The sequence below is a fragment of the Plectropomus leopardus genome, chromosome 11, assembly GCF_026936395.1.
Source record: "Plectropomus leopardus strain MGB_pleo_1.0 chromosome 11, ASM2693639v1, whole genome shotgun sequence".
Lineage (NCBI taxonomy): Eukaryota > Metazoa > Chordata > Actinopteri > Perciformes > Serranidae > Plectropomus > Plectropomus leopardus.
In genome coordinates this window covers 13,088,975-13,114,802 of record NC_142186.1, presented here as the reverse complement: position 1 = coordinate 13,114,802, position 25,828 = coordinate 13,088,975, and the positions used below count along the sequence as shown (strand labels likewise).

Here is a 25,828-nt window from a genome sequence, read left to right as displayed (position 1 = left end):
CAGAACTCAGTGACCTCATGGGAATATTAAAGTCACGTTTCCGCAAGAACTCAGCTATCAGGGCCTATATAATAGGGTTAAATATGAAAACTACTATACTTCTACACGTTTAATTAAAAAAGCATGCTGTTTGGCAATATGACATCTCCCACAACATCTGGGCTTGAGCTATAAAGGAATACAATCCTAAAGAATGACTCCCACGCAGCCCGCATCAGCACCGCAGTGAGTGACGCTGGGGGCTGCTGATGTGCTGTGGCGCACACTAAATTTGGGTGGCGCACAATGCACCAAAACCCCCCGAAACGGAATCCCAGGATATCCCACCCCCACCCACCACTCGAAACGGAATAGCCCTCCTCCCTTAGTCCTCCTCCCCTCCTCTTTTACCTCCGCCTTCTCTCACTATCACCCCCATTCCTCCGCCTCCCCTTCCTCACGTCCCAACTCGGGAGCGCCGCCGATCGGTCGCCAGGATTTTCCCTTCTCGGCCAAAATGGAGGAGGAGGTATCTTGCTTAATGAAGGGAGCACAGATTGTATGAGCGGATCTGCTTCAATGAAAGGCGTCCGCTTTTGCTGTTAAATACTTATCGGAAAGATAAAACCTTTCGAGGATAGCGATCGCTATTTCCGCACAAGCGACCACAGCCATGAGCGCAGGAGAGGGACTAGATGAGGCTGCGAAGGACGCGGCAGACATAGCGGCGTTTTTCAAATCCGGTAAGTCGGGAAGGGGCGAGTCTGGCTCTGAGGGAGCTACAGTAGAGCTGTCGGTGTGATCGCTGGTGGTCTGCCACATTGCTGCCAAAATGACAAAAAAGCACTGACGGGTTTTATGGGCGAGATGCGTAGCCTACAGCGCATCGGATGTGCTGAAGAGATGCGCACAGCTTGTACTTATTTACCACATTTAAGTCCACTGACTTGTCATCCCGCAGCCTTTGATGACAACAGTGTGAACAACACCCCCTGAAATATGTCCGTTTGATTATTAGACACTGACCCCATTTTGGGTTGGACCAAGTAGGCTAGAAGGTGTGGATGGTTACAGCTCGACCACAGTCTCTCCGGGCTTTACGAGTATTTCGACGTTATAGGCTTTATCTACCACGAACCCCCTGAATATGGGTCGAACATTTTTTTGTTTAGGCTAATTTCTGTCTTCAGAGGCGTGTAGATTGGACTCTCTTGCGAACGAATTTGGGACCATGCATCATTCTAGTCTTCACCCTGTCTCTCACATCTGATGCACGGATAGAGGCTAGGCCATGGACGCACGTATGGGCAATAGCTTGCACTCAACGCACTGGGCCCGTCTGATATGATGGCATCATGCTAACAAATAAGGATAGGCCTGCCTACCTCATTATTCTGCATTTAAGACATAAACAATTAGTGCAGGGGGCTGCTCTGTTGTCAGATGTCAGCCAAACAATGCTACTTGGGGGCTTATGCCATGTACTTTGTAGTAGTTGAGGGTGCAAGGTGTAATGTTCTTAAGCATTCTTGCTCAAATGATAATAATCCTTCACCAGGTATAGTCATATACCGACTTTGCAATGTTATGGTGTATATCCCATTCCTATAATGTATGCTTCTTTGTGATATTGGTATGTCTTTGTGGAATATCATAAGATGTTTCACCATCAACATGTGCCTTTTTTATGCTTTTTCAGACATTTATGACAAGCATTTTGAAGAGTGCAAAAGCAGTGTGTCAAACTTTCAAAATTGTTTTTATATTAGATATTGTCTTCATATTTTAGCCAACATCCCCTTAAGTATTACCCACCATCAAGCCCCCATTTTTTTTATCCTCAAAAAATATCTCTTTAATACAATCTGACACAGGCAGTAGGAGGGTAGGGAGTTCAATAACAGCTTCTGGAAGGTACATTTTTAAGTAAAAGTCCAGTATTTGGGAATATGTCGCCACCATTTATGAGGGACCACCTCCGATACACACCACAAGAAGCAGCTGTCTCTCTCTCTCTCTCTCTCTCAGCTGTTTCTCTCTGTGACACCTGGTGCCTGGGGGTCTACTGTTCACTATCTCCACAGATTGCACACATGAATGAACACACACACGCACAGACAGGCAGACAGAGACAGACAGCATGTGCACCTAAGTGCATATGAACCAATAAATGTAACCAAAAACTTAATAATTTTTTTAACAGTCTTTAAATCACATACTTTCTCCTAGAAAATGCCTCTGCCAGTCAGACTGTTAGGAATGTTGTCAAAGTGAATTGTATTCAAATGCTGCAGTCTTTCTTACGGTTGGTTGGATGCCTGCCAATGTATTTTCCTATAGCTGTGTTGTATCAGGCTGGAAAGTTGGCTCACAGGGAAGTTGGACTGCTTGGTGTTTATATAGCGGCAAACGCAGTTCATACAGTATTCATGATGGAGACAGAAATAGGTTATGGCCTCAGGAAACTTTTATAAGATACTATTATGAAGAGAAAGCATGAAACAGTTTCTGGGCTGTTAAAATGGAGAATAGCACTAAATGCTGAGGGAATAATGTCAAATAGCTGTGTGTCTCCGGCTCACATTAGAGCTGATTGTTTAAAAAGTTCCTGTTATCTTGTTTGATGGATGTGTTTTATTTCATGTTACTCTTGTAGCACACACAAATGGACATACTGAAAAGATCAAGAAAATACTAGTCAGTGTCATTGATTCCATTCATTTACCACACTTAATGTAGCTGGATTACACCTAACAATGTTCGTCCATTCATTTAGTAAACTTTAAAGGAACTGTATGCAACATTCAGAGCATTAATATAGTAGCAAATAACTATTTGTTATGAAAAGATATAGTGAGGTAATGGCATTCTGTGCAGAGAATGAAGTCACACTCCATATGTGTGCATTTGTAATCTCCATATGTGTGTGTTGTAAGCCTCTCTGTTCTTTGTTGTGGTACTCAGTCTGGCTGTTCATCCCTAATAAAGCATGTGAGTCCTTGTGTGTGTGTGTGTATGTGTGTGTGTGTGTGTGTGTGTGTGTGTGTGTGTGTGTGTGTGTGTGTGTGTGTGTGTGTCCCACAGGCAAGCTAATCTCCGCCGCTCAGAACTGCGCTCATAAGATGCTCATGCAGCCGCATACGGCTGAAACAGCGTTGTAGTGGAAGTGTAGCGCTCGGTCAGCACTATTGCTGTTGTTAGCAGTGTTAGCTGTTAGCTGCACCATTAGCTGATAGCTGCTCAGCCAGCTCCATGTTGAAGGCTATGTGCAGGTGATACTGGCTCAGACTATGAATCATAAATATGCTCTGAATGTCGCATACAGCTCCTTAAATGTGTCTTCTTAACTCATTTATCGATCTGAAAATGTTTTGTTCAGCATTGCTTTTTTTTCTCTCTTTTTTTTAAGATTATTTTTTGGGGCCTTTATTTGGCATGAATCGTGACTTTTTCCTGTTACTCTGTTTTGATTAAGTATTATCAGTCACATATACACACTAGCAATTTGTCCAAACATCATATGATGTGTCAGTCAGTCCTTTATTAGTTCATTCATGCACACTATTTATCCCATTATTTCCCATAGCTTCACTGTGATGGACTAGTAGTGTAATGGCCATCCTGCTCCCTGAAGCCTCTCCAGCAGGCTTCCTAATTGCTGCCAGCTTGTTGCATGTTGAAATCTTGGCACACAGCTGCTCATCCTAGTTGATCCCAAGCACTTTATTTCTGGGGCTCTGTGTATGTGTGAGTGCGCTTTGTTTTGCTGGATGCACTTTGGTGCCCTATTTAGTTAGTGGAGGCTAGAATATGTCAGATTCTTCTACTGAACAAGACCTAAAGTGACTGACTGGCTGTCTGAGCTGCTTTGATCACTGGATAAGAGGCTGACTTAGAGACTAACTTACTGACTTTATGAATAACCCAACGCAAGTTTGTAGCTACAAAGCTGGTGGACTGTTTAGATGACTAAATTGAGATTTCCATCAGGCACCATGTGTTTCAAAGTCCTAGTTTTTGATCCTGCACTAGTTTGTAATTTCTTCACCTGAATCAATGATATTCTCATCGGCCCTTGAAAATCCTTGATGTTTCTCTTTGCTTGATTATTTTCAGTGAGCAGATGGAGCTCCATCTCTGAGTCCCACACTGATGCTGTGGATCACAGCTCAGCTGCTGAGTCACTCCTCCCAGGTTGCTCATGCCGTGACTTAAAGTCCCATTCCAAAATTATGGCAACTTGTCTATTGACAAGAACTATTCAGCTGGTTCTTTGAACATTTATTAAGACAGATACTACATTTTTTAACCTTTATCATCCCATCATGCTTAACTTTCCAGGCATATATATCATCTCATCTTTACAAGTGTTTGCACAATAAATTCTTTCAAAGCATGGAAATACAACACTCATTTTAGCCACATTAAGTTGTATATAAATTGAATAATTAGTTGACTAATGCTGTCAGATTGTGTTTGGAGTACAGATGATGACAGTACCCCTTTGTTTCCTGTTTGGACTGCGATTTGGACTTTAATCAAGTATTTGTTATAGAGAGGCATCACAGCCCAATAACATCCTGCAGATTGATCTGAGCCTACACAAGTTAGCAGCATGCCCCCAAATTGAAATACTAGAGGTTTGCCTAGTTGTGGAACAGTAAAGAATAGTATTAGGATGAGTCTGGAAGTGTATCTGTCAAATATCTTCCAGCAGCAGGTAAAGGAACCACGAACTGAGTAAATTGAGGTAGCTTTCAGGAATATTTGGTTGATGTGTTAATGTTGTGTTTCTGAATTAGATTCACTATATATCAATATCTTTATTCCTGTTTCCTCAAAAATGAAATGTACCCTAATCAGTTATGTTTTAGGAGTACATGAGTGAGGATATCACTCTCCTTATCATTGTAAAAATCCACATTTCACCTCTTAATTGTAGATGTGAATTAAAAATGAGCAAAGATCTTAATGAATGCATGACCAATAAATAGTATGGTATGCGGGTCAGTATCTGTCCCCTGTAGGTGCTCATACAGAGAACAGCCCCAGATTGTCTTAAAAAGCTTTGATTTGGTGTTTTCTGTTAAACATGGGCCATATAGCACTCAGTACACCAAAACTTGACTATGGTCTAAACCAGGATCATTTTGTGACCAATCAAAACCAGACTAAGTTATTTATATTGATGATTGCCCTTCAACTTTCCCAAAGCTTGAGAGGAGTTGCCTTAGCTTTTACTTTGTATTAAAAATCTGAGCTACTCTGCAGTATTTGATGGCCCAGCATACCTTAATGTGCTATAAACCTTTGCAATACAGAGCTTCTTTCTCCTACTTGTCACATCTTCATGCCAGAGCCATTAGCACCACATGAACTAAATTGCTATGGTCACTGTCACATATATTGGAGCACTATGTAGAGCGCCATCTTTGCAAAACCAAAAATAACATTTGCACAATGTTGTATTTTTACAAGGTATTAATTCATAGATAGTCTCTTGAGTGATTTGTAATGAAGTTACTGGATCTGTGCAATAGCATTACTGTACAGCACTGCACAGTGAAACTCAATTGACATAAAAGCTGCAGCCAGATGTACTGTATACTGGAATAAGATTAAATAACTGTCTAAACAACTTGCATAAGAGCTGTATACCCAGTCATAACTGCACTGGCTCCAAGACAGTGGTAATCAGTCAGAGAGTATGGGGCTTAGGGGTGTTGCAAAGATCTACTGTTTACTGTGTGAAAAATGGCTTCTAGCCTACTCATTACTAATGTAGACAGGCTTTCAACTATACATGTACGAGTGTCTTTGCAGTCTGCAGTGTTAAATTATATATTTTTTATATCAAGAGAATAATTGATAGGCTGGAGTATAAGTGATTAGTTCTGCTTTTGTCATTGGTAGTTCTGTTGAAAATAATTCTGAAATACTTGGATTGCATGGCCAGATTGTGAAACCCTTACGACAGTGAACTGATACATAAACAAACAACTAGGTAAACATCAGTGATGTTCGTTGCACTTCTTCATGCAAGCTTCTATAGCCTATCATTCACTGTATCTTGCAGCGAGGATAGAAACAAGACATTAGCATCAACAATGGCAGTGTCAGTATTGACAACGCAGTGAGGCATTTCTCTGTGCCCACAGTGAACTCACTGACCTGTGCCAGTGCAGTCTGTAATGAGAGCCAAATCACTGAGCAGCGATTCTTCATTTTCTTCTAGCACAGTCATAGTCGATGAAAGCATAATGACCTAATGTTATCTTGCATACTCAAGCAGAAATCTTATATAATCATGTAGATGAGGAAAAGACCTTCAACAGGCCATGCAGTATGCATCTTGGAGCATATAATTTACAGTAAACAGCGTTGATAGAGTGAGAGGGACGAATGGGAAGGCAAAGATAAATGTGTACTGAGAGGACACAGGCAGAGTAAAGCCAGAGAAGTTAAGTCAATGAAAATATAGAATAGAGGGAAAAGAAAGTGAGATTCAGAAAGCGAGGACATGACATACTTAGAGGGACAAACAAGCTTTCATCAAATTATAGAGCTGAGGCTTGGGTGGAGCACACCCTGCAAAATGTAGGCTACTCTGCTCTCCATGAGGCTGAAACCTTTCGGTTGCATCCAGGGGCAGCCTAATTGGCAGTTGGTCAGAGTTAAAGACTATAAGCTTAGATTGGCATTGCCTGCACTGCGAAATCGCCTAGGCCCGCGTGCACAGTTGGCTATTTCTCATATTCAACTGAAGGAGAATCAGAGGACGAGCATGAAAGACATAGAAATATAATTATTGAAAAATAGATAATTACAGTATTTATGTTGATTTTCTGACAGATACAGTACAATACAGCAAATCATTTTCTGCATTAGCTAAACTTAAAGCACCACAATGGTCAGGCTGATAAGTTGCTTTTGCTTCTTGGCAAAAACCTTTGGATTCTTGTGCTCAATATTTTAAGTCGCCAGCAGCATTGTAAGCACATTTTGTTCTGATCAGCATGATAATGGGAAATACCAAAATGAAAGCCTGGCATTGTCTGTATGTCTTAAAAGTTACTCTAACTGTAATGATTCCAAAGCATAACAAGCAGGTTATGTCATTATGATACTCGTTGACCACAAGTGGTTGAAATATTTTTCCTTTCACAAATAATGGAGTTTTAAATTCAATCTCACCTGAAATGACAATATTTCAAACCACATTGAATACACATAACCAACGTACAAATAACATCATCTATATCTACATATGAAAGCCAGTGAATTATGCAAAAAAACAAATCAGGGTGCTGTAGCTTAAATGCTTGGACTTCAATTACAAAAGAAACAAGTGATAAAATCATTCAAATATAAATGGTCACATGGCTAATAAGTATGTAGCTGCAACCCAAAAATGATTGATTCTATGCCATTGTGCTGTATATGAATGACAAGAGGCAGTTTTCTCCTACTCTCCTGAGTTTAAATAAAAAGCCTACTGTATGTTCCCAATCAGGACCAGATGTTGGGTGCTTGTTGTAGCCCGATTCTCTCGTAGCGTTTATTGGAGAGTTTTATGGAGAGCACAATCAAGAAGGTAGCATGGTGAGGCAATTACCTATTTTACAGCTAGACTGTGCTGATCGATCTCATCAGAGACTCACGACCTTTCGGAGAGAGTCGTAATACACTTTATGGACATGTAACCCCCCACCATCTCACCAGGTTATTGATTGTTGCTAAATGTCATGTACATCTATACTAGGGGTCACTTTAAAGACACACGGACAAGGACCAGGGTTTTCTTTTCTTAAACAGAGAGAATGTGCAGATACCTTTCAGTTAGGTTGAACTCTAATGGCACAGATATTTTAACTTGTCGTTCATTTTCTCGAACTAAATCACGAGACAAATCTGAGTTTAAGTTCACATGATGCATTGGAGACCAGCAGGAGCAAGAAATGTGTTGTAAGTGATGAACATTAAATTATGCAGGCCCCTTAATTAAAAACTTTGGATGGGGGGAAATAATGATACAGCACAGTATCGGGATAATTTTCATGGCGATAGTTTATTGAGACATGGACGCCAAGTATGTTTTTTTTTAATTATATAAATTATTAATATTGCAAATACAAATTAAAATTTTGGTAGTATACTAGAACAGTAATATCAATTGCTTTTACAGTTGGTGAGATACATTTTGCTGCAATACAAAATATTAATGTGAGATGAACAGAAAACTATCTTATTAAATAAAACATGTTGACAAAGTTTATCTTTGGGGTCAAAATTTGCAGTTGAAAAATGGTAATAAATTGGTATATATCGCATTTTATGTCATCGCAATAACCAGCATATTGCAAAATGTTTTAAATCACAATAATATTGTATTGTGAGTATTGTGATGTTATGTATCAAGGGGTCTCGGGTGATTCCCACTCCCACTCCTAGTACTTAAATGGTCACTACTGATAACGATATTTTTGTTCCAGCTCTCATTGCTGGGATCGGCTTTAACACAAGATATACCTGAAAGATGACTCTTGGCCGTATGTCGATAATCAGGGATTCCAATAGGTTTATAATGTGTAGGATGGGAAATGTAGCCTGTGGGACATCGTCATTACTTCACACTCACACACACACACATACATACACACACGCACAGAGGTATAAATCACTACATCCCACCCATGTCGCCCAGGGCTCTGGAAGCAAGGAAGAGGGGGATGGAGAAATGGAGTGAATGAACGAGGGATGGATGCATAGGAGGATTGCAGGTCATAAAAATAGGCTGTGGGCTGGTCTGTATGTCTCTTGCAAATCCACCATCTGATAAGAGAGAAACCTCTTGTCAGTCAACTGCTGACTCCCTCTCATTCTATCCTTTTTTTCGAATTTTTTTTTATCGCCTCCACTCCTCTCCCACACAGCCTCCCATCATTACCTCATACCTTGCCTCTCAGGGTTGTCGTATATTCAAATCATGACCTTATTTTATAATATCTGGTCCTCTGTTTGTGATTCTCACCACAATGCATGTCTCTCTTCTCTTGTACATTTATTAAATGAGACATCCTAATAAAGCTCATTACATTTTACTGACAGACTAAGAGCTGTGCGTCACATTAAAGAAAACAAAATGCCATTAAGTGTTTTAGGTGTTTGTATTCAACACTTTGGCATAGATCTTTCAAAGAGTGCCAAGTTCACCATTATCCCCAGAAAAGCAAAAGCATTTTAACGGTGTTATGTCAGCTTTTGGAACTAAAAGAGTTTTTCGCTGTACTGGAGACGATGTCACATATGTATTAATTCACAAAAAACTTCCTGGGATTCCTCCACATTCCTAATTCTTCACTCCTCCTCTCTCCGTATGCCCTCTCAGCAGATGTTACAAGCCTCCCCGTCTTTCACAGCTCCTCCCCTGTCTCCTCTCCTTTTCCCCAACAGCTTAAACCAAGGAAGCATCTGGATCTAGTATCTGAAGTCACAAGCCTCCCACAATGCTTTGTGCCTCCTTTGAAAAAGCACTTTGAAAAAGCAGCCACAGTTCATGAGGCCATGCCCCCCCCTTGAGTTCTGAGACACTCAGTCTTTTAAGAACTTTCTCTCAAAAGTGCAGCGCAGTGTCAGTAAGTCAACTGTCAGGATATGTGCCATCATTTTCATTCATAAAGTGGGATAGAGAGTAAGACAGTTTCTCTACTCGTGTAAAGTGAAAAAGAAGGGGTCAATAAACTTCATTCATACTCCTGGCTTTTTCTTTTCTTTTGTGGTATTTTGCTGTAGATGTATGAGGTTAATAGTGTAGCACTAACTTTCAATAATTTATACTCTCTCATGCACAATAGCACTCTTGCACTTGTCCATTTACATCCTTGCAACTTGAGATACCAGATCTGTGTGCTTCACTGTGCCTCTCTGCACTAATGGCATGTTGTGCTTTTTTGGCAGACAAGCCAAAGTCTTACTTCAGTCAGTGTGAAAAAAAAAGAATTAAGCAGAACATGGACGCAGCTTTGGTAAAATCAAAGCACAGCCTGCAGTGTGTGTTTGCATACATGTGTGAGCTTGTGTGATGCCTTAGACTGCCTGTCTTCTGTCAACAGCTGTGCTCAGTCTGTCCAACGGAACTGTGTAGTCTCGCTTTCTCTCACAAACACACACACACACACACACACACACACACACACACACACACACACACACACACTGTAACATTCCCTTTTGCTTTGAAGACAGCAGCAGGCTCTGATCCCTGTCGCGTGAACAGTGCCAACCCAGTGCTCTTCTGGCTTAGGAAGGCTAAACTGCCGCTTGGCCTCTCTGGCTTCGGATAAAATAGGTTGAGGATCAAACTTAACGTCCCATCCTACTGTATTGGCTTGCAGAAATACCTACTGTAACACTGGTGCTGTTTTACTGCCAATATACTATTGTAGCTAGATGTTTATTTTGTTAGCATAGCATTCACACACAGAGCTGTGGTTAAAACTTGTTGTCAATAAAACACTGAATGTTTGCACATCAAAGAAAATAAAATGATTTTGATATTTCACACTTTGCGACTATAAAATGAACCTGTGAAACAAAGTCCACAATTTTACTTTGCTTTGAAGAAATGGGCTGTTTTTTCTTATCTTCTAAGAAAAACCTGTCCCATGTTTTAAGATACTACTTTCAAAACTTTCTCCCTAAAGGGGCCTTCCACTGGTTTCCACCCATTAATATTAGATTCCACATGTTGATCTTGTATTGAAGCAGCAGGAACATTTAACCTTTCTTTAAGTCCCACCCTTAAACACAGACTGGCCAATCACAGCATAGCACTGGCCCAGGCACATTAGCTTTAGAGCTGTGCTCCATAGACCCTCATGCAATGGTTTCAGATTATCTTCATTTTTGGGCCTGTTTTGTCGATTACAAACTTTGCGTTGTGCCAGTGGTAAGGTGTGATAATGGCACTCGTTACCTGGAGAAGTTGAAAGAGATATACATTTCTTTCCCATTCTAAATCCAAAATCAGACCCTGAAAAGTGTAGGGCTAGCGAGCTAGCTAGCTTGCTACTGAAGGTCTAGCTTACTGAATGTATACACATGCTGCTTTTGCTTATAACAGTGAAGAAAGACCTACCCTGCTTTACAGGAACCAGTGACAGGACCAGCTGTGTGGCATCGCTGTATGTGCAGATAAATGTTGTTCTCCGGGGGGCTTGGGGGAAGCCAAACACCAAACGCTGTTAATATGCACACAATGCAATGGCTCATAGTTGGCTTTAGTCGGTGAGGTTTTCCTTTATTTTCATTATCTTTTGTCAAGAAATGTTATAGTTCACTTTTTTCGCTGTGATCTGTACATTAGGCTTTAGCTTCTAAATATTTTTTATCTTTTTAGCTGTTTGAAGCTGCTGAGTGAGTTTGACATCCTGGATATATCCTTCAAATGCATATTGTAGACCTTCTATCTGCTTTCTTATATTCTTCTCTGATATTGCTTTATCATTTTTTCCCCAAAAAATGATGATATGTCTCCAGGATGGGCATTTAGTTACAGTGTGGGCTCCATGATAGCTCTGGCACCTTGATGAATCACCACAAAGGGCCAGGGTTTTAGCAAAGGGTCAATTGTTGTATTTTAATCAGCTGCCAAAATGGAATAGAAATATGAGTTTGTTAAACTTCGGAAGTAGATGGAGTTTATATGAGGAGATTTTTTGGAAAATGCTTGGTAGGTATTGTTTCCTTTCAAACTTTGTCATGGCTACAAGTTAAACTCTGCCTCTTGTCTTTGTCTAGTGGTGTTTTCTTTTGGTCAGCCTATTTGGGAGAGGATTACCTTTGCCATCTCTCCTTCACATCCTCTTGTCCATGTGAGCATGGTGCCACCTAATCTCTGCCTCGCAGCATATGCTGACCATGATTTCTCAAGACATTATCTAGCCGTATGCTGAAAGCTGAAAATGATGAAACATTCACTATAATTTAATTTTTTAACTTCTTTCATACACTTTCCCTAAGATTCAAACACACCTTGCAAACAAGAAGCAGATGCCAAACACATGTAAAGCCTGGAAAATTCTGTTCAAGATGAACACTCTTAACTTGACCAAACACTCTATCCATACTACACTGCGTAAAATGAAACATAGTGTGTGAACAGGTGCTCACTGTAATCCTTGTTAGGCAGCAGCATATGCCAGGTTGTTCTTTTCAGAAAGGCAGCCAGGAGAAGTCAGAGCGTAGAGGAGCTAAGCTGCCCCTGTTCCTCATTCCCTGCCTCTCCTCTCTGTTATCTCATGCCACTATAGTGTCCTACTGATGAGTGACCCAGAAAGAAAGTTTGTCAGTCTGCTGCCAGAAACAGGATGCATGTCAGTTCAAATTTAGAAATCAGTGCATCCTTTGAGTCATGATATAATTCTTATTTATTTTCAGGGTTAATGTCATTGACACAGATAACTTCCTTTATCAGTTTAAAAAAAAAAAAAAGATGTCAGATGTGGGTGTGTGGATTAGCAGAACATCAACATTGAGTCAGTTGTTATTAATTAATTGATCCTGAATTGAGTGTGATGCTGAAACTGATGCCAACTTTGCTTACAAACTTAGAAGCCCTGGACAAACTCTCCTTTTGTCATTGGGCTGGTTGAATATTCTTAAAGGTATACTATGCAGGATTTAAAAAAAACAGCCCACAAATTTAAAGACTTATACAAAAGAAATCCCCCTTAATCATCACTTACAACCCATAAGATGTTTGTGGCAATGAACCATCTGTAGAGACTCTGCCCTCTGCCGTATTGTCATGTTTTTTTTCTTATTTTGCAGTGTTTGAGACATTCCCTGGCACAGGGCACAGTTGAAGGGTGGACTTTATAAAAGGTAGCAACCAGGGGTCAGACTATAAGCAGTGCACATCCAAGAGAAAGTTACGAAAATCACGGACAAAGTGCAGAAAAAAATGCAAAGATAGGGTTTCACTTTCAGTGGTGATAGTGTTTACAGACAGTATCCAACAAAGGCGTCTTTTGCCTTTAACATTTCTCCTATCTAAAGATGATTCTTGAGGCGTAAGTGACACAGACATCTGCTTTCTTCAAGTGATTAATTTGCTTATCAGCTGATGTGCTGAGAGTTATGCATGAGTCTGTATGTGTGTCTGATTTTGTGTGTTTGTGACAGTATGAGAGCACGAGGTAAAGAATAAAGATAAAGAGCATAAGGATCTATAATCTTGATTTAGATGGTCACTAGCTCATGTTCAGCTACAATGTGCACTTTTACAAGACGGGTGTGTGCGCACATCCATCTGTGTGCAGCATGTCTATCTCGGGGTATCCAGATACTCAGATCAAAGAGGTGCTCCACAATTGCTCGCTCTCTCATTTGTACTCAGTAATCACAAAGCTCTAAGTTCTGACACTAAAACATGGAGAAGGTTGTGGTTCTGCTCTAGAGGATCACAGGACTGTCCTTTCACTCTTCATTTCCTTTATTAAACTTCATTCCTCTTTTTCTCTTGTCTCTTTTTAGATTGTGCTCTTCCAAAATGTGAATCCAAACTGGATGGCCCAGGTCAAACCTCAGGTAGGTCTGATAGTCAAACAGCCTTTGGGAAACAATCAGAAATCTCTTTTCAGAGCAGGATGTTTGTACATGGTCTCTTTATTGCCCATGATGATGTTTGAAATGTTCTACAGTTCACAATGAATGAAACAGTGTGTCTTACATATTGCATGTATTTATGTGAGTAAGAGGGAGACGAAGCTAAAACGTCAGGAACACCATGTACCATACTCACTTACAGTAAAATGAAATGCTCCATCGAAGCTCTACTGCGTCGAATCCCATTAGACTCAAGCTCCTCTGTGGCATCAGCTAGCAACCATGACCTTGTTGGTTCACATCCTAATACCCCAAGGACCTACATGCTAAAAATACACCAAGTTACTCTCTCCAGGGTGAAGTGTTTTTGGGTATAAATGGCGCAGTTAAGGGGCCCTTATTAGGGTATGCACAAAGATTATCCCAAATAAATGTGTGCCTGGTTCCCTGTCCATAGATTATTCAGTTTAATCCCTCTTGGACTAAAATGTATTGTAAGTGTTTGGACCTTTTCCATAGAAAGTCTCATTTAAATTGAAAGGCTTGGTATAATCCGTGCTGGGGAAGCCAGCATACATGAGCAGAAAGTGTTTTGGAATATAAATAAAAAAAATGTAAAAATCAAGACTTTTTTTCGTGCATGTTTTGTAAGCATTGCAGTATTAGACTGAAGCAAGTGGAGAGTGTCAGGCATGGATGGGACACATACATCATCTGCTGTGATCTCTAACCAAACGTCAGTAGATTGTGTTGTCTTTAGCTCGTGAGACCCATGTGTTTGACACAGTTTTGACCTGATGTTTTCCAATTAGGTCATTTGGGGATGAACATTTTACAAGTTTTCAATCTACAGCTTGTCCTATTATTCCCTTCTTGCCAGAATTTGAATGGATGTTCATGGGAAACGATTGGGACATGCCCGCCAAATCCTTCACACAGGCCTTTTGCCCAAAAACCCTTGAAGTTCATCCCTGAGGCTGACTCACAAAAAATTGAAGCTGCAGTGGTGTCTCTGTATATTTTTGTTGGACATGGGCAGAAATTCATGAGCTGCTCACAGTGAATCAGAGCAATCTGGTTGTACTAGCCATTTATGGCTGATTTCCGACTGGCTCTTTTCCTGTTCATTGTTCATTTTCAATTACTCTACAAAATTAACTTGCTGTTGAATTAAGTGTCGATTTAGCAAATTGCCTGAAGCATTCTGTTGCACTGTAACATGAAATTGCAGGTGTGCAAAGTCCTCTCTGAGAAACTGTTGACTCAGACATCTTTCACTTACTTATTAGCTGATCTGGCACAATCAAAACATGAGGTGTGCTGTAGGCCACGGCAGAAAATGTATTATTTGTCATGGTCTGAATGAAAGACATGTGTGTGGACATGTGTGGTTTGTCCTAGTCTGTGTGCATCTGCCTTAGTGGATGAGTACACCCTTTCGGCAAAGCTGACTAATCATTCAAAAATTCACACAGATTTTCTGGCTATATTGATACCTAAGTGGGAAGGTCTTTATTATGTTTGTTCGCCTCCTCCCAACCATCGTGTACTGTGTACCTTTTGGGAATTTTCTCTTCCTTTTTCTGCAATAGCTACATGTGCTCATCCATGTTGTTGTGAATTTTGGTGTGGCCTCCGTGAGATGTGCTGGATTTAGATTTGTTGTTGCTTCCTTTCAAAGGATTTGACATAACCTCAACTGGGTATTTCCTGTTTTTTTATTCTAAACTTGGTTTGTTTGGCCAACATGTTTTGAGAAACATTGGTCTTTTCTGGGCTCGGACTTGTTTTGTTCTTAACTCTGTGTACTTGACAGAACTCAAAGTTAAATGTATATAGATAAACCGCCTTGTGTATGTGGGTCGATGAGTCGGCAGTAGGGCAGTATGGCTAGCAGGGTATCCTGATATAAAAAAATAATGGCAAAAACAGCAAAGTTTGTAGAGTGGCGTTTCCTAATCAAACCACTACATCGAATTAGTTAGTTTAACCATTAACACAGGATAAAGCTTCATTATTGTTTCTATGGTTACTTGTTGCCTTAATATAGGCTTACCAATGATGCAGATGATTGTTTGAATTAAATCTGTGGCCAAATCAAAGCTAGAGTAGGCAGAATTAGATAACTTGCCCAGAATTAAGACAATGCATACAGTCATTTCTGATAAAACAGCAACAAGTCTTGATGTGCAGCCTTTTTCACACACTGGTGGATACAGATGGCTTTAAAAGGAAAAAAATGAATGAATCAATATGATCAGTGGTCCCAAACTAATGATCTAGTTTTTGATGTTTGGTGAAAGCACAAATAGAGTTCATGCACAGAATTGGTCGCATGTCAGACCAGCACGTCTCCAGACTCAGCCCTTGCTTCTAACATCAACCTGCCTCTCGTGTCTTTCTGTCAGCCCTCATCTTTTCTGCTCATGTCACACAGTGCCACAAAGGGGCGGAGACAGATCCTGCATCCAAAGACAGGCTCTTTTCATCTTAGATGTACACACTCAAGAAGCCATAGCTAAAACTGGATTAGCTATGGACATGCAATCAGACAAGCTCACACACATTTTATTCAGTACACGCGTCCGATAGAGGGGGAAATGAAAAAAGCCTATAATCTGGATGAGTTTTGTAGAAGACACTTAACCACAAAATCACAAGTGTCCCAAAAACACTGTTGGCCAGCATATGGATTTACAGACTAAGCGTGCTTAGGGTAAATAGTTGGACCCTTCCCCAGATATGCTCTCATAGCTCTTAGTCCAAGATAATCTGAAACAGCAGCCAAATGCTAGCTCAGTCAGGACAATTCTGATCTCTTGCTGCACTGATAATGTTTAGCATGCATGGTATGGTGAATTAGATGAGAGTGATTTGCAGTTCTTGAAAGTCCTGAAAATAGATGAATGTTTGAACATGGAGAGAGAGACAGAGATGTGGAGCCCTCTCCTCTTCTCTTCTCTTCTCTCCTCTCCTCTCCTCTCCCCTCCCCTCCTCTCCTTTCCTCTCCTCTCCTCTCCTCTCCTCTCCTCTCCTCTCCTCTCCTTTCCTTCCCTCTCCTCTCCTCTCCTCTCCTCTCCTCTCCTCTCCTCTCCTTTCCTTTCCTTTCCTTTCCTTTCCTTTCCTTTCCTTTCCTTTCCTTTCCTTTCCTCTCCTCTCCTCTCCTCTCCTCTCCTCTCCTTTCCTTTCCTCTCCTCTCCTCTCCTCTCCTCTCCTCTCCTTTCCTTTCTCCTCCATATGTTTCTGTTCAACTTAATTCAGCTACGAACTCAATCTCTCATCTCTACCCGTACTGAGCTCACTGTGTGGTTCCTATTGAATTGGGCTTTGAATGCTAACCATGTGCACTGCGGGTAGACAAGCAGGCAGGCATGCTCACTCAGTCATACTCATACACACACACACACACACACACACACACTGTGGAGCTAAGCACTGGAGGAAGTGGTTTTCTCTGGAGTTCATTGGATTTTTTTTAATTCTCCCCTGCAGAGGCGAGGGTGGGGAAGACCAAACTCTATATGGTGTGTTTGTGGATGTGGTCGTGTGTGTGTGTGTGTGTGCGCATTTGTTTGAGTGAATTTTGTTTACTCACTCTCTCTCTTTCCATCTTTTCTCTCTTGTTCCATTTCTCTTTTTCCTCACCCAGTTGCTTTCTCTCTTTCTGTTTTGTTGTATCTTTCAAAAGTTGGTGGAGATTAACTTTTTTCTTCAGCTATCATTTTTGATGAATCTATGTGTACAAACATGTATGCAAGAAAATATAAAATAAGCCAGATGCAAGAAAAAAAACAGGCAGAAGAAGAAGGAAATAAAGACGCTGAACCATATACAGTATATGGCCATAATGTAATCTACAGTTCCACATCCTTTCCTCCACAGCTCATGAGGTGTGTGTTTAATATCGCAGCTTAACCAAGAGGTTGGCTGAACTTCATTTCAACTTGGCTTACATCAAAGCAGACAGTTAGTCAGGGTACTGTCACCTAATTTGCTTGCATTGCACGTGAAGCACCAACCATAATTTGCATAGAGGCATGTATTATGTACAAGCTCTGACCATCCACCTTGTGTCTTCCAAAGAGTGTGTGATCACAGTTTACAACTGATAGCGCTGAGCAATGCTTGTAATATGGCACAGTGGGAAAAAGGAAGGTTTGCATTGTAGTCTGTATTTACTACTTTCTTTCCTTTACGATCAGTTTGAAAAATTTCCTATCAGCCTGTAAAGTTATTATTATATTTGACAGCTGCAATTTTGTAAATCTCGCTGACTAACACTCACACACACACACTCACACGCACAGACAAAGGAGATGGGATGAAAGAAAGGAAAGCCAGTTAGACATCCTGTGGTGTCTTACACAGAGACAGCTGGCCTCTGTACCAAGCGTGTTTGTATCATGTTTGTGTGCACCTTTGTGTGTCTCTGGATGCAGCTGTGCACGTGGACGTGCGCATCCTGACCTCTTCGGGTGCCTTTTGCCTAGTTTGTGTGTATCTATGTTTTTGCGTGTTCGTGCAGACGTCCTTAATTGGATCATGCTGTGGAACACTGGCTGTGTTGGTTTTAGAAAGAGCACAGCTTGCATCCTCCTGTCACAGGATATCAACATAATGATATCTGTTTAGCCAAGTAATATTTCCTGTAGCCGCAAATAACAAGACAATCGTATCCAAAAAAGGGTTGGTGGAGAAAACTCTTTAAAAATGTCTTTCTTCACACTATCAAATCTGTTCATTTATATGGAGCTTTTTTTTTTTTAAATCAAAACAGTTTACTTATTAAAATCATGCACACTGTTGAATGGATGTTTTAACTGAATATTGATCTTTGGACATGTTAAATTTCTTTATTACTACATATTAAAGTTTTAATGTTTTAAACAAACACTGAAAACAAAATGTGTCATGTAATCAGAATTTTCTGATTAAAATAAACTGATAAAAAATTATGTGTATTGGGTTTCCAGACAGTTTTAATCAGCCCAAAATTCCACAATGAATGTATTAATGTTCTTTTGCTATAGGATGCCTTCAATAGCTTATGAAACAATGGCAAAAATGTAAAAGAAAGCACACATTGGTCAAGAGGGAGATGTTATAATTGTTTTCTTTATACCATTTTAATTATTAAAAACCATCAAATAACTACACAGCAAGGCCTTAGGCAGACAGATTGCACTTGCAAAGTCAAACACATGCAGTGATATATCAGCACCAACCAGCACCACTGATCAGGTTCACTACTCATGATTTTCCTTTCCACCATGCATAGTTGAAACTGGTCGTCCATATACAAACACACACAATAAATACGTAAGCACACCACCATGCTCTGTGCTAATGGGCTCCATCTGCTGTAAACTGTATTTTCCCTGAAGTCAAGACGGCATGTTCCTCTGCACTGTCGACATTACACAGTCTTTTCTCTCTGCAAGACTTAATATTAATAGTTAAAAGTGATGATGTCCTATACATTATTATGTTTAGATAACATAAAGGTGTAAAGTATCTTTTTCAACCTCTCTCTTTCTGTCTTTTCCTCTCCTCATTACCTCTACCCTTCTCTCTCTGCCTCCTCTCTTTCTTCATCTACCTCCCTCCCCCTCTAACCGTCATATCACTTCTATTTCCCACATCATCATCTTTGTCCTCTCTCTCTCCGACCCTGGTCTTTTCCTGGAGAGCACTGATGCATAGGAAAGCAAGGTTCCGCTTCATCACCCGTCCAATCACCATCAACCTCACCCCCGTACGCCAGCCAATCACTCGCTAGAGATGGCCAGCGGGGGAAGGGCTTAGCATGAAGGGTGGGCTGGGGGGGGGCAAGTGTGTGCGTGCTGGTCGCTCCTTGACTCGAGGGATATAAAGGATGCTTGGCTGCTCCAGGGACAGGGAATATCATCATAATTCTCTGTCCATCCTCTTCAATGGATGTATTTGCTGTTTTGGATGGTGCTGCTGCTGCAGGAGAGATGCAAATTTATGCTAAAGAAATTATCCTAGAATGATTCCCATTCATTCAAAAGATGAACAAGGGTATGATATTGGATTGTGTGACACGATTGTCATCTCTGCTAATACAGTAATGATTTAGCTCATTTTCCTGCTAAAATGTTATAGATAAACGTTTGATCCATAGCTGCAGTGTGGCAGTCTGACTGTTGTAGTGACACCTTGGGCAGACATTAGATATTTATGCACATGGAGTGGAGCTTATACTGATCCCTCCCCTTGTTTTCCTAAGAGTTGGATTGATTCATACCCAGTGGTTCTATGTTGCAGTGGAGATTGTGCCATTGACAAAAGGTGACATAGAGGTGCTTACTTGCAGTGTTGACAATGGAAAGCAACAGAGGGGGTAAAGGCTGCAATTCTTAAAAACTGCAAGTGTTTTCTTTCTCATCCCTTGGAAGCTCATGTACGGATGGAAACCCTCCTGCTGTCATGCTGCTTGCTTAATTGGTCAGTTGACTGGTTTGAGTACAGAGGGAGGAGACACAAGCTGAAGACATGTCCATCCAGATCCTTTCTGCTGGATCTTGTAAGTAAGACTAAATTATTTAACATTAGACGGAAGACCAAGACATACAGCAACAGTGAAAAAGGCCACCCTTTTTACTTGAAATGTTCGTGTGTGTGTGTGTGTGTGTGTGTGTGTGTGTGTGTTCACAATCACATCCTTAATGTGTATTTCAAAGTGCATTACTTTGCACGGTGTTGCAACGTGATAACGCATTTATCATAGCGGCGAAACTTTTATGGTCCAATCATAGCATTTGGCTCCCACTAAATTCTGCTCTATACTACTTATAGCTACTTTTCGACTGCACACAATTCTCTCTATTTTTGGTCTGCAAGCTTACTAATGAATGCATGTGAGTCATGTGGTCTCACTTCTTCTACTGCAAAGGTTTGTGTTTACACTGAGGGGGGTGTAACCACCACATCACACTGCCTGCGGTTCTCAACATAAAAGACAAATACATCTCAATATAATAATTGACATATGATGCTGACTGTGTTCTTGAGCTCACAAATCCTCCCAGGACTATAGATCACAGAGTGAAGATGATCCAGCTGGAATCTGGAACTACAGAGTATAATTCAATAACACTGTTTGTAATTGGCAACATTGGGCTTAAAGCTGGCATATGTAACTTTTGCTGGGCACCAGCTACTGTGGCCATAAGTGACGCTTACAGGAGAATGGTGGTAAATGGTAAAATATAGTAGCGCAAGTGGAGAAGAGTCATAATGTCAGTCAAATAACCAATGTCAGTTACAGCCACCATAATATATTGGTCATACCAGATGAAGTGTGGCTATAGCGGGAAAATAACTAAATGTATTGAAGTAAGCAAGGGGGCATTTTAATTGTTAATGGTATATTATGCATAACTTGTCAGTTATTGTTTTTAAACAATTCAGTCATGTTTTTGGAGAGATTGTCTGCTTGGCATCCTACTAAATTTGTGTTTTTTGGGCAGTGTGTCACGATTTCCATAGCTACCTCTGTTTATGATGTGGTGCCTGGTTGCACTACCTTTTTATAAAGTCTGGCTTAACCTGTTTGCTGTATCCAAGAACACCCTGAACATAGAAAAATAAGAATAAAATAAAGGCAGAGGGCAGATTCTCTGCTGATAAATACACCACCACAAATTTTAAGTGGGTCATAAGTGGTGATTAAGAGGGATTACTTTTGTGTGAGTCTATACATTTTTAGAGAAATCTTGCATAGTATACCTTTAAGAATTCTTTTTAAGACCTTTCCCTTATAAGTGGAAGAATGTGTTATTTTGTCTCTCCAAAGTTACGCTGTATTTTTTTATATTGCTTCTGAACAATATAAGGTACACCGTCCTGATATTAGTTGTGTCTTGAAACTATTCACTCATTCACTCGCTCTCGATTCTCTGTGTAGTGTGTATTAAATAGTGAAATGCATTGGGAATAACCAAATGAGATTTTGGACACTACGCTGGAATTTTCTCCTTCCAGAAATACACAACCGCATTGCATTGTGGTATACAGGAGTAAAATGTAGGGTACATCATATGTACACTCAAATTTGCTGTGCGTTGTGGGTATTTTATAGTGCACTATATAGTGGATGAAATTAATCGCTAAGAATTCGAACATGACCGCAAAATGGTGAACACACTATGGTTTCGAACAGAGCTGTTGACTCGTCACCTTTCCTTACACTTATTTCTCATCTGTCTCTACTGTTTTCCACATAATAAGGTTAAATGATTAAAAGATCCCAACTTTTACCTGATTAACAAACAAGTAAACACATCTAATATTATGTACATTCGGCCACATAACTTTCCTTTCATTATTTCTTTAATAGATCCATAGTGTCCACCTAATGCGTCAGTTTTATTTTGTAAATTCTCTGGTTCGGCATCTTGCAGTTCATTTTCACAAATCATGATGGACGACTATATAATCGAAAATAACTCTCAAATCCAGTGTATTTGTTCCTCATGTAACACAATTCAAAGGCACAGCTAATCTGATCCCACAGGGACTAAAGATTGAATTGAGTCTAAAATTTCCCCCTTTCTCTCCCCTTATCCCTGATTATCTCATATGACATGTGAACAGTGAGTAATTTTGGTGAGTTTTATAATCAGTTGTGATGTAATCTTGTGGCCGTTGTTGGTTATTTAATTGATTAAACTGATTTTTATGTTCAAAATTGAGAGATTTAAAAAAGGAAGTTAAAGAATTTAGTATTAAATGTCACTACTTGTGGCATGTTTGTTTCCCACAATATATGTGCGTCAGAGGAGTGGAGAGAATGAATTAAAAATAATTGACTGAAGAAGTTTGTAGTGAAGTATTCTTTATAAAGAATCACCATTTGTAGTGCCTCATGACCTTCACTTCACCCTGACATTGACTGAGAAGTTGTGTTGTTCATTTTGTCCTCAGCTGGTCAGTTAGATGTTAACTTGAGGGTTGGAGTTGACATAGCTGTGCTCATAGCATGATGTTCTTTTTGGCCCACTCTTCAAGTGTGTGACTTGTGGTCAAATGGGGCCTATTTAATTCAGCACAAAAGAAAAATATTAAACAAAAAAGGTCTGTTTATACTGTGTATTTTAAATGGCAGTCAGCTTCTTTTTTCTTTTTTTTTCATAATTTAAAAAAATATATGGCAGTGAAAAAAAATGTACTGACCCATAAGCATTTAATATTTAAGCAGCCCGTCTATATGGATTCATCTGCAGCGTGATGATGGGAATATGAAGGACAGGAATCTTGGGAACGCTTCCTTCATTTGGATTCCTATTGTTTGTCTCTTATTCTGCTATTTGGGATGAAGAGCTTTGAGATAATGATGGTGCAACTGCACTGATTCTCAAAGCAGATGCATCGCATAATTAAGAAAAAGTTTCCCCTTTTTTTCCTCTCGGGTGTTTGACAAGTAAAAATATGGTAGATTAACGAGTCGTCAGTGTGCTCCACCAGATAGAAAGTGCTGACAGGATTTAATTTACGTGTGAAAAATATTTAAGTTGTAAAATGAAAATAATGGATGTGTTTTTAAAGTAATGTCCAAAAATCTGCTGAGGCTTAAAGCTAAAGCTGATGCAGAAATGCCAGAACTGCATCTCCTCACAGGTTGTGTTTTCAATTACTTTTTAATGTCTTGTAATACGTGTCATGGTACAAAAACCTAACAATATCTATGTGAGATCAAAGAGTAGTATATTCAGGAGAATATTTTCTGGACTAAGTGAAGTATCAGTCAATCATGCTGCTAAATACCAGAAACCCACTGATGATATCACAGATCCTACACACGTGTATGCTTTCATCTGTCAATGAAACTTTTTTACTGATGAGAGTAAGTAGTGACCCCTACTGTGTGAGACAAAGAGAGCATGCAGTTGGAATGTAAGTCCCTCTTGTTCTCAGTCCTCACAATAATGTTCTCACTCTGTGCTCTTCATTTCCATTTTATTTACAACACATAGGTAGCACACTTATTTGTAATTCCCATAGAAATATCATGTAGATAAAAACAGAAAGTATAACATGACTATGTATGGTATCCTATCTATATGCATATGGGTGGAGTCTGGATTTAGTTGTGGTTCTGTGTTGTTTGCTTGGAGTTCAGGCCCCAAAGTCATAAAAAGACCTACAATTAAATGGCCGGAAGAGAGCATCCTAAATTGGGAGTAGACACAAACCAGTCTGAAGAAATGTTTGCTTCTCTCTTTTTCTCTTTTTCTCTCTCTACTTTTTTTCTCACCTCTGTTTGTTTCCCTGCATCTCTTTGCTCTCAGCTGCCCCCCCCTTTCCTTTTAGAGGATGGTTAGAAGCTGAGACACTTGGGAGCCTCAACAAAATATGAAAATAACTAGATGAGATTAGATTTGGAACTGCTCAGCAGTCTAAATTAGTGTGAAATATTTTCCTCTGTTGAAAAACTGTTGTAAATCAACTGGCAAGTTGCAAACATACTCCCACGAGTAAGCACAGCTTATTGACTTCTTTATGTTGTTGTTTTGGCACTGCAAAGCATTATTTTGTGCACATGAAATAGAGTGTTTTACATTAGGCACTGCTCCAGAGAACCCAACGTTTCAGTGGGATTTTGATTACATTATAAAACTGAAACAAAGCAAAACATGTAACCTTTATGCTCCCTTTAGTGACCTCTTGTCAATCTATTGGGGTGTTTGTGCATGCATGCATGTGTGTATCCATGCACGTAAGTCAGATATTCCATCCGAGAGTCCCGCAGCTCCCTGTTTGCATAAGCCAGTTGTTTTCAGGGCCGTAATAACAGTGGATAGCCATGGGATCCACTAGCCGCCTCCTGGCTTGGAGACAGGCAGTGGAGCCATAGCCTGTAGTTCCCTGTCTGCTGTGTGTGTACTCAACGGGACATTGTCCCCTTTGTTGAGGTCAAGTCTAGTGAAAATCTATTCACAGAGGAATGGAGTGACAGAGGGACAGGCAGAGGGGAGAGATGAGGAGAGGGAGGGCAGAATTGGAAATGACTGGGGCAGACTGTCAGAGAGAGGAAGGAGGGGTAAGAAACAAAGGAATAGTGCGGAAGGCATGGATGAGAAGAATTTAAAAATGGAGGGAGGAGGATAACAGAAAATGGATGGAGTTAGGAAAAGGACCAGAGGGGAGCAGAGGGTGACAGGAGAGGAGAAAGTGACGCATATGTAGATTAGCAGTCCACACCAACTCTCTCTGGACACATATACATACCCTCACACACAGGCATACGTAATAAAACAATGTACAGAACCACCAAAGGTCTGTGCATGTGTTTGTCTTTGTGTGTGTCCCCCTCTGGGAACATGCTCTGACTGCTGAGCTTGTAAACAGGAACTATCCTGCTTTTAGCAAGCTGGAAGCCCCGCAGGTGCACGCAAACATGAACACACTTTCACACTTAAAACAATTGGATCCAGCCATTATGGTTTTGGCCTGTTTGCTGGGAAACCATGGTTTAATCCCCTCTTTATCATTCAACACTGTTAGAGGCATCCTTATAGATACTGTTCAGAAAAAAAATTCAAAAAGACAGCAAGCTTGCTCAGCAGCATTTTACAGTTCTGAATTAGTTCATGCTCTTTATTTATGGTTTTGTTTATCTTTCTTGTTTACTCCAACAGCAAGTGACACAGGAAAGAACAGACACTAAGTCACTGCTGGATTATTTTAAGCATCCCTGATATTTTTCTCTTAGACGCGCCTTACACATCTTCTGTTTGCTGATTTACCGCCACAAAGTCAAACATTTCTGAAGTGCAGATTTCAGGGTCCTTACAACACACATTTTAAGTAAGTCATATGTTCATTTTTAGTATTGTCCCTGTGGTTTCTAGGAGTAAATAATCCTATTATCAGAGCTCAGCTGTTGCTCTGTTAGTGCCGCTGTCAGCTGAGGTCATGGATTGGCTGACCTGACAGTTCTGCTGTGAGATGGGCTGATGGCCCTTTAATTTTTTGTCTCACAGAGGAACACTCTTGATACTTTGCATATGCGGTATTCGCTCCTGTTGTGTTACAGTTTTTTCTCAAATCTGTTCATTTTTGATTGTGAACTCCTTGTCTTTCTCTCTCTGTCTTTGGCAGTGCTTTCAAATGTTCCCATGTGCAAAGTTTATTTGTGAAACTAAGGAAACACAATAAATGTGAATGCACCAACTACATTTATGTGAGTAAATGTAGTTGGTGTGGAAAGATTAAA

The 25,828-nt window shown here is 40.2% G+C and overlaps 1 protein-coding gene across 1 annotated transcript in view; it reads left to right on the top strand.

Moving 5' to 3' along the window:
* Nucleotides 1-369: 369 nt before the first annotated feature.
* Nucleotides 370-25,828, top strand: part of triob (trio Rho guanine nucleotide exchange factor b) — a 118,096-nt gene continuing 92,637 nt past the window's right edge. Inside the window, exons 1-2 of the mRNA XM_042490614.2 lie at nt 370-722; nt 13,516-13,569. Of these exons, the coding sequence (XP_042346548.2) occupies nt 653-722; nt 13,516-13,569 (124 nt within the window). The 5' untranslated portion in view covers nt 370-652. The remainder of the gene's footprint in view (nt 723-13,515; nt 13,570-25,828) is intronic.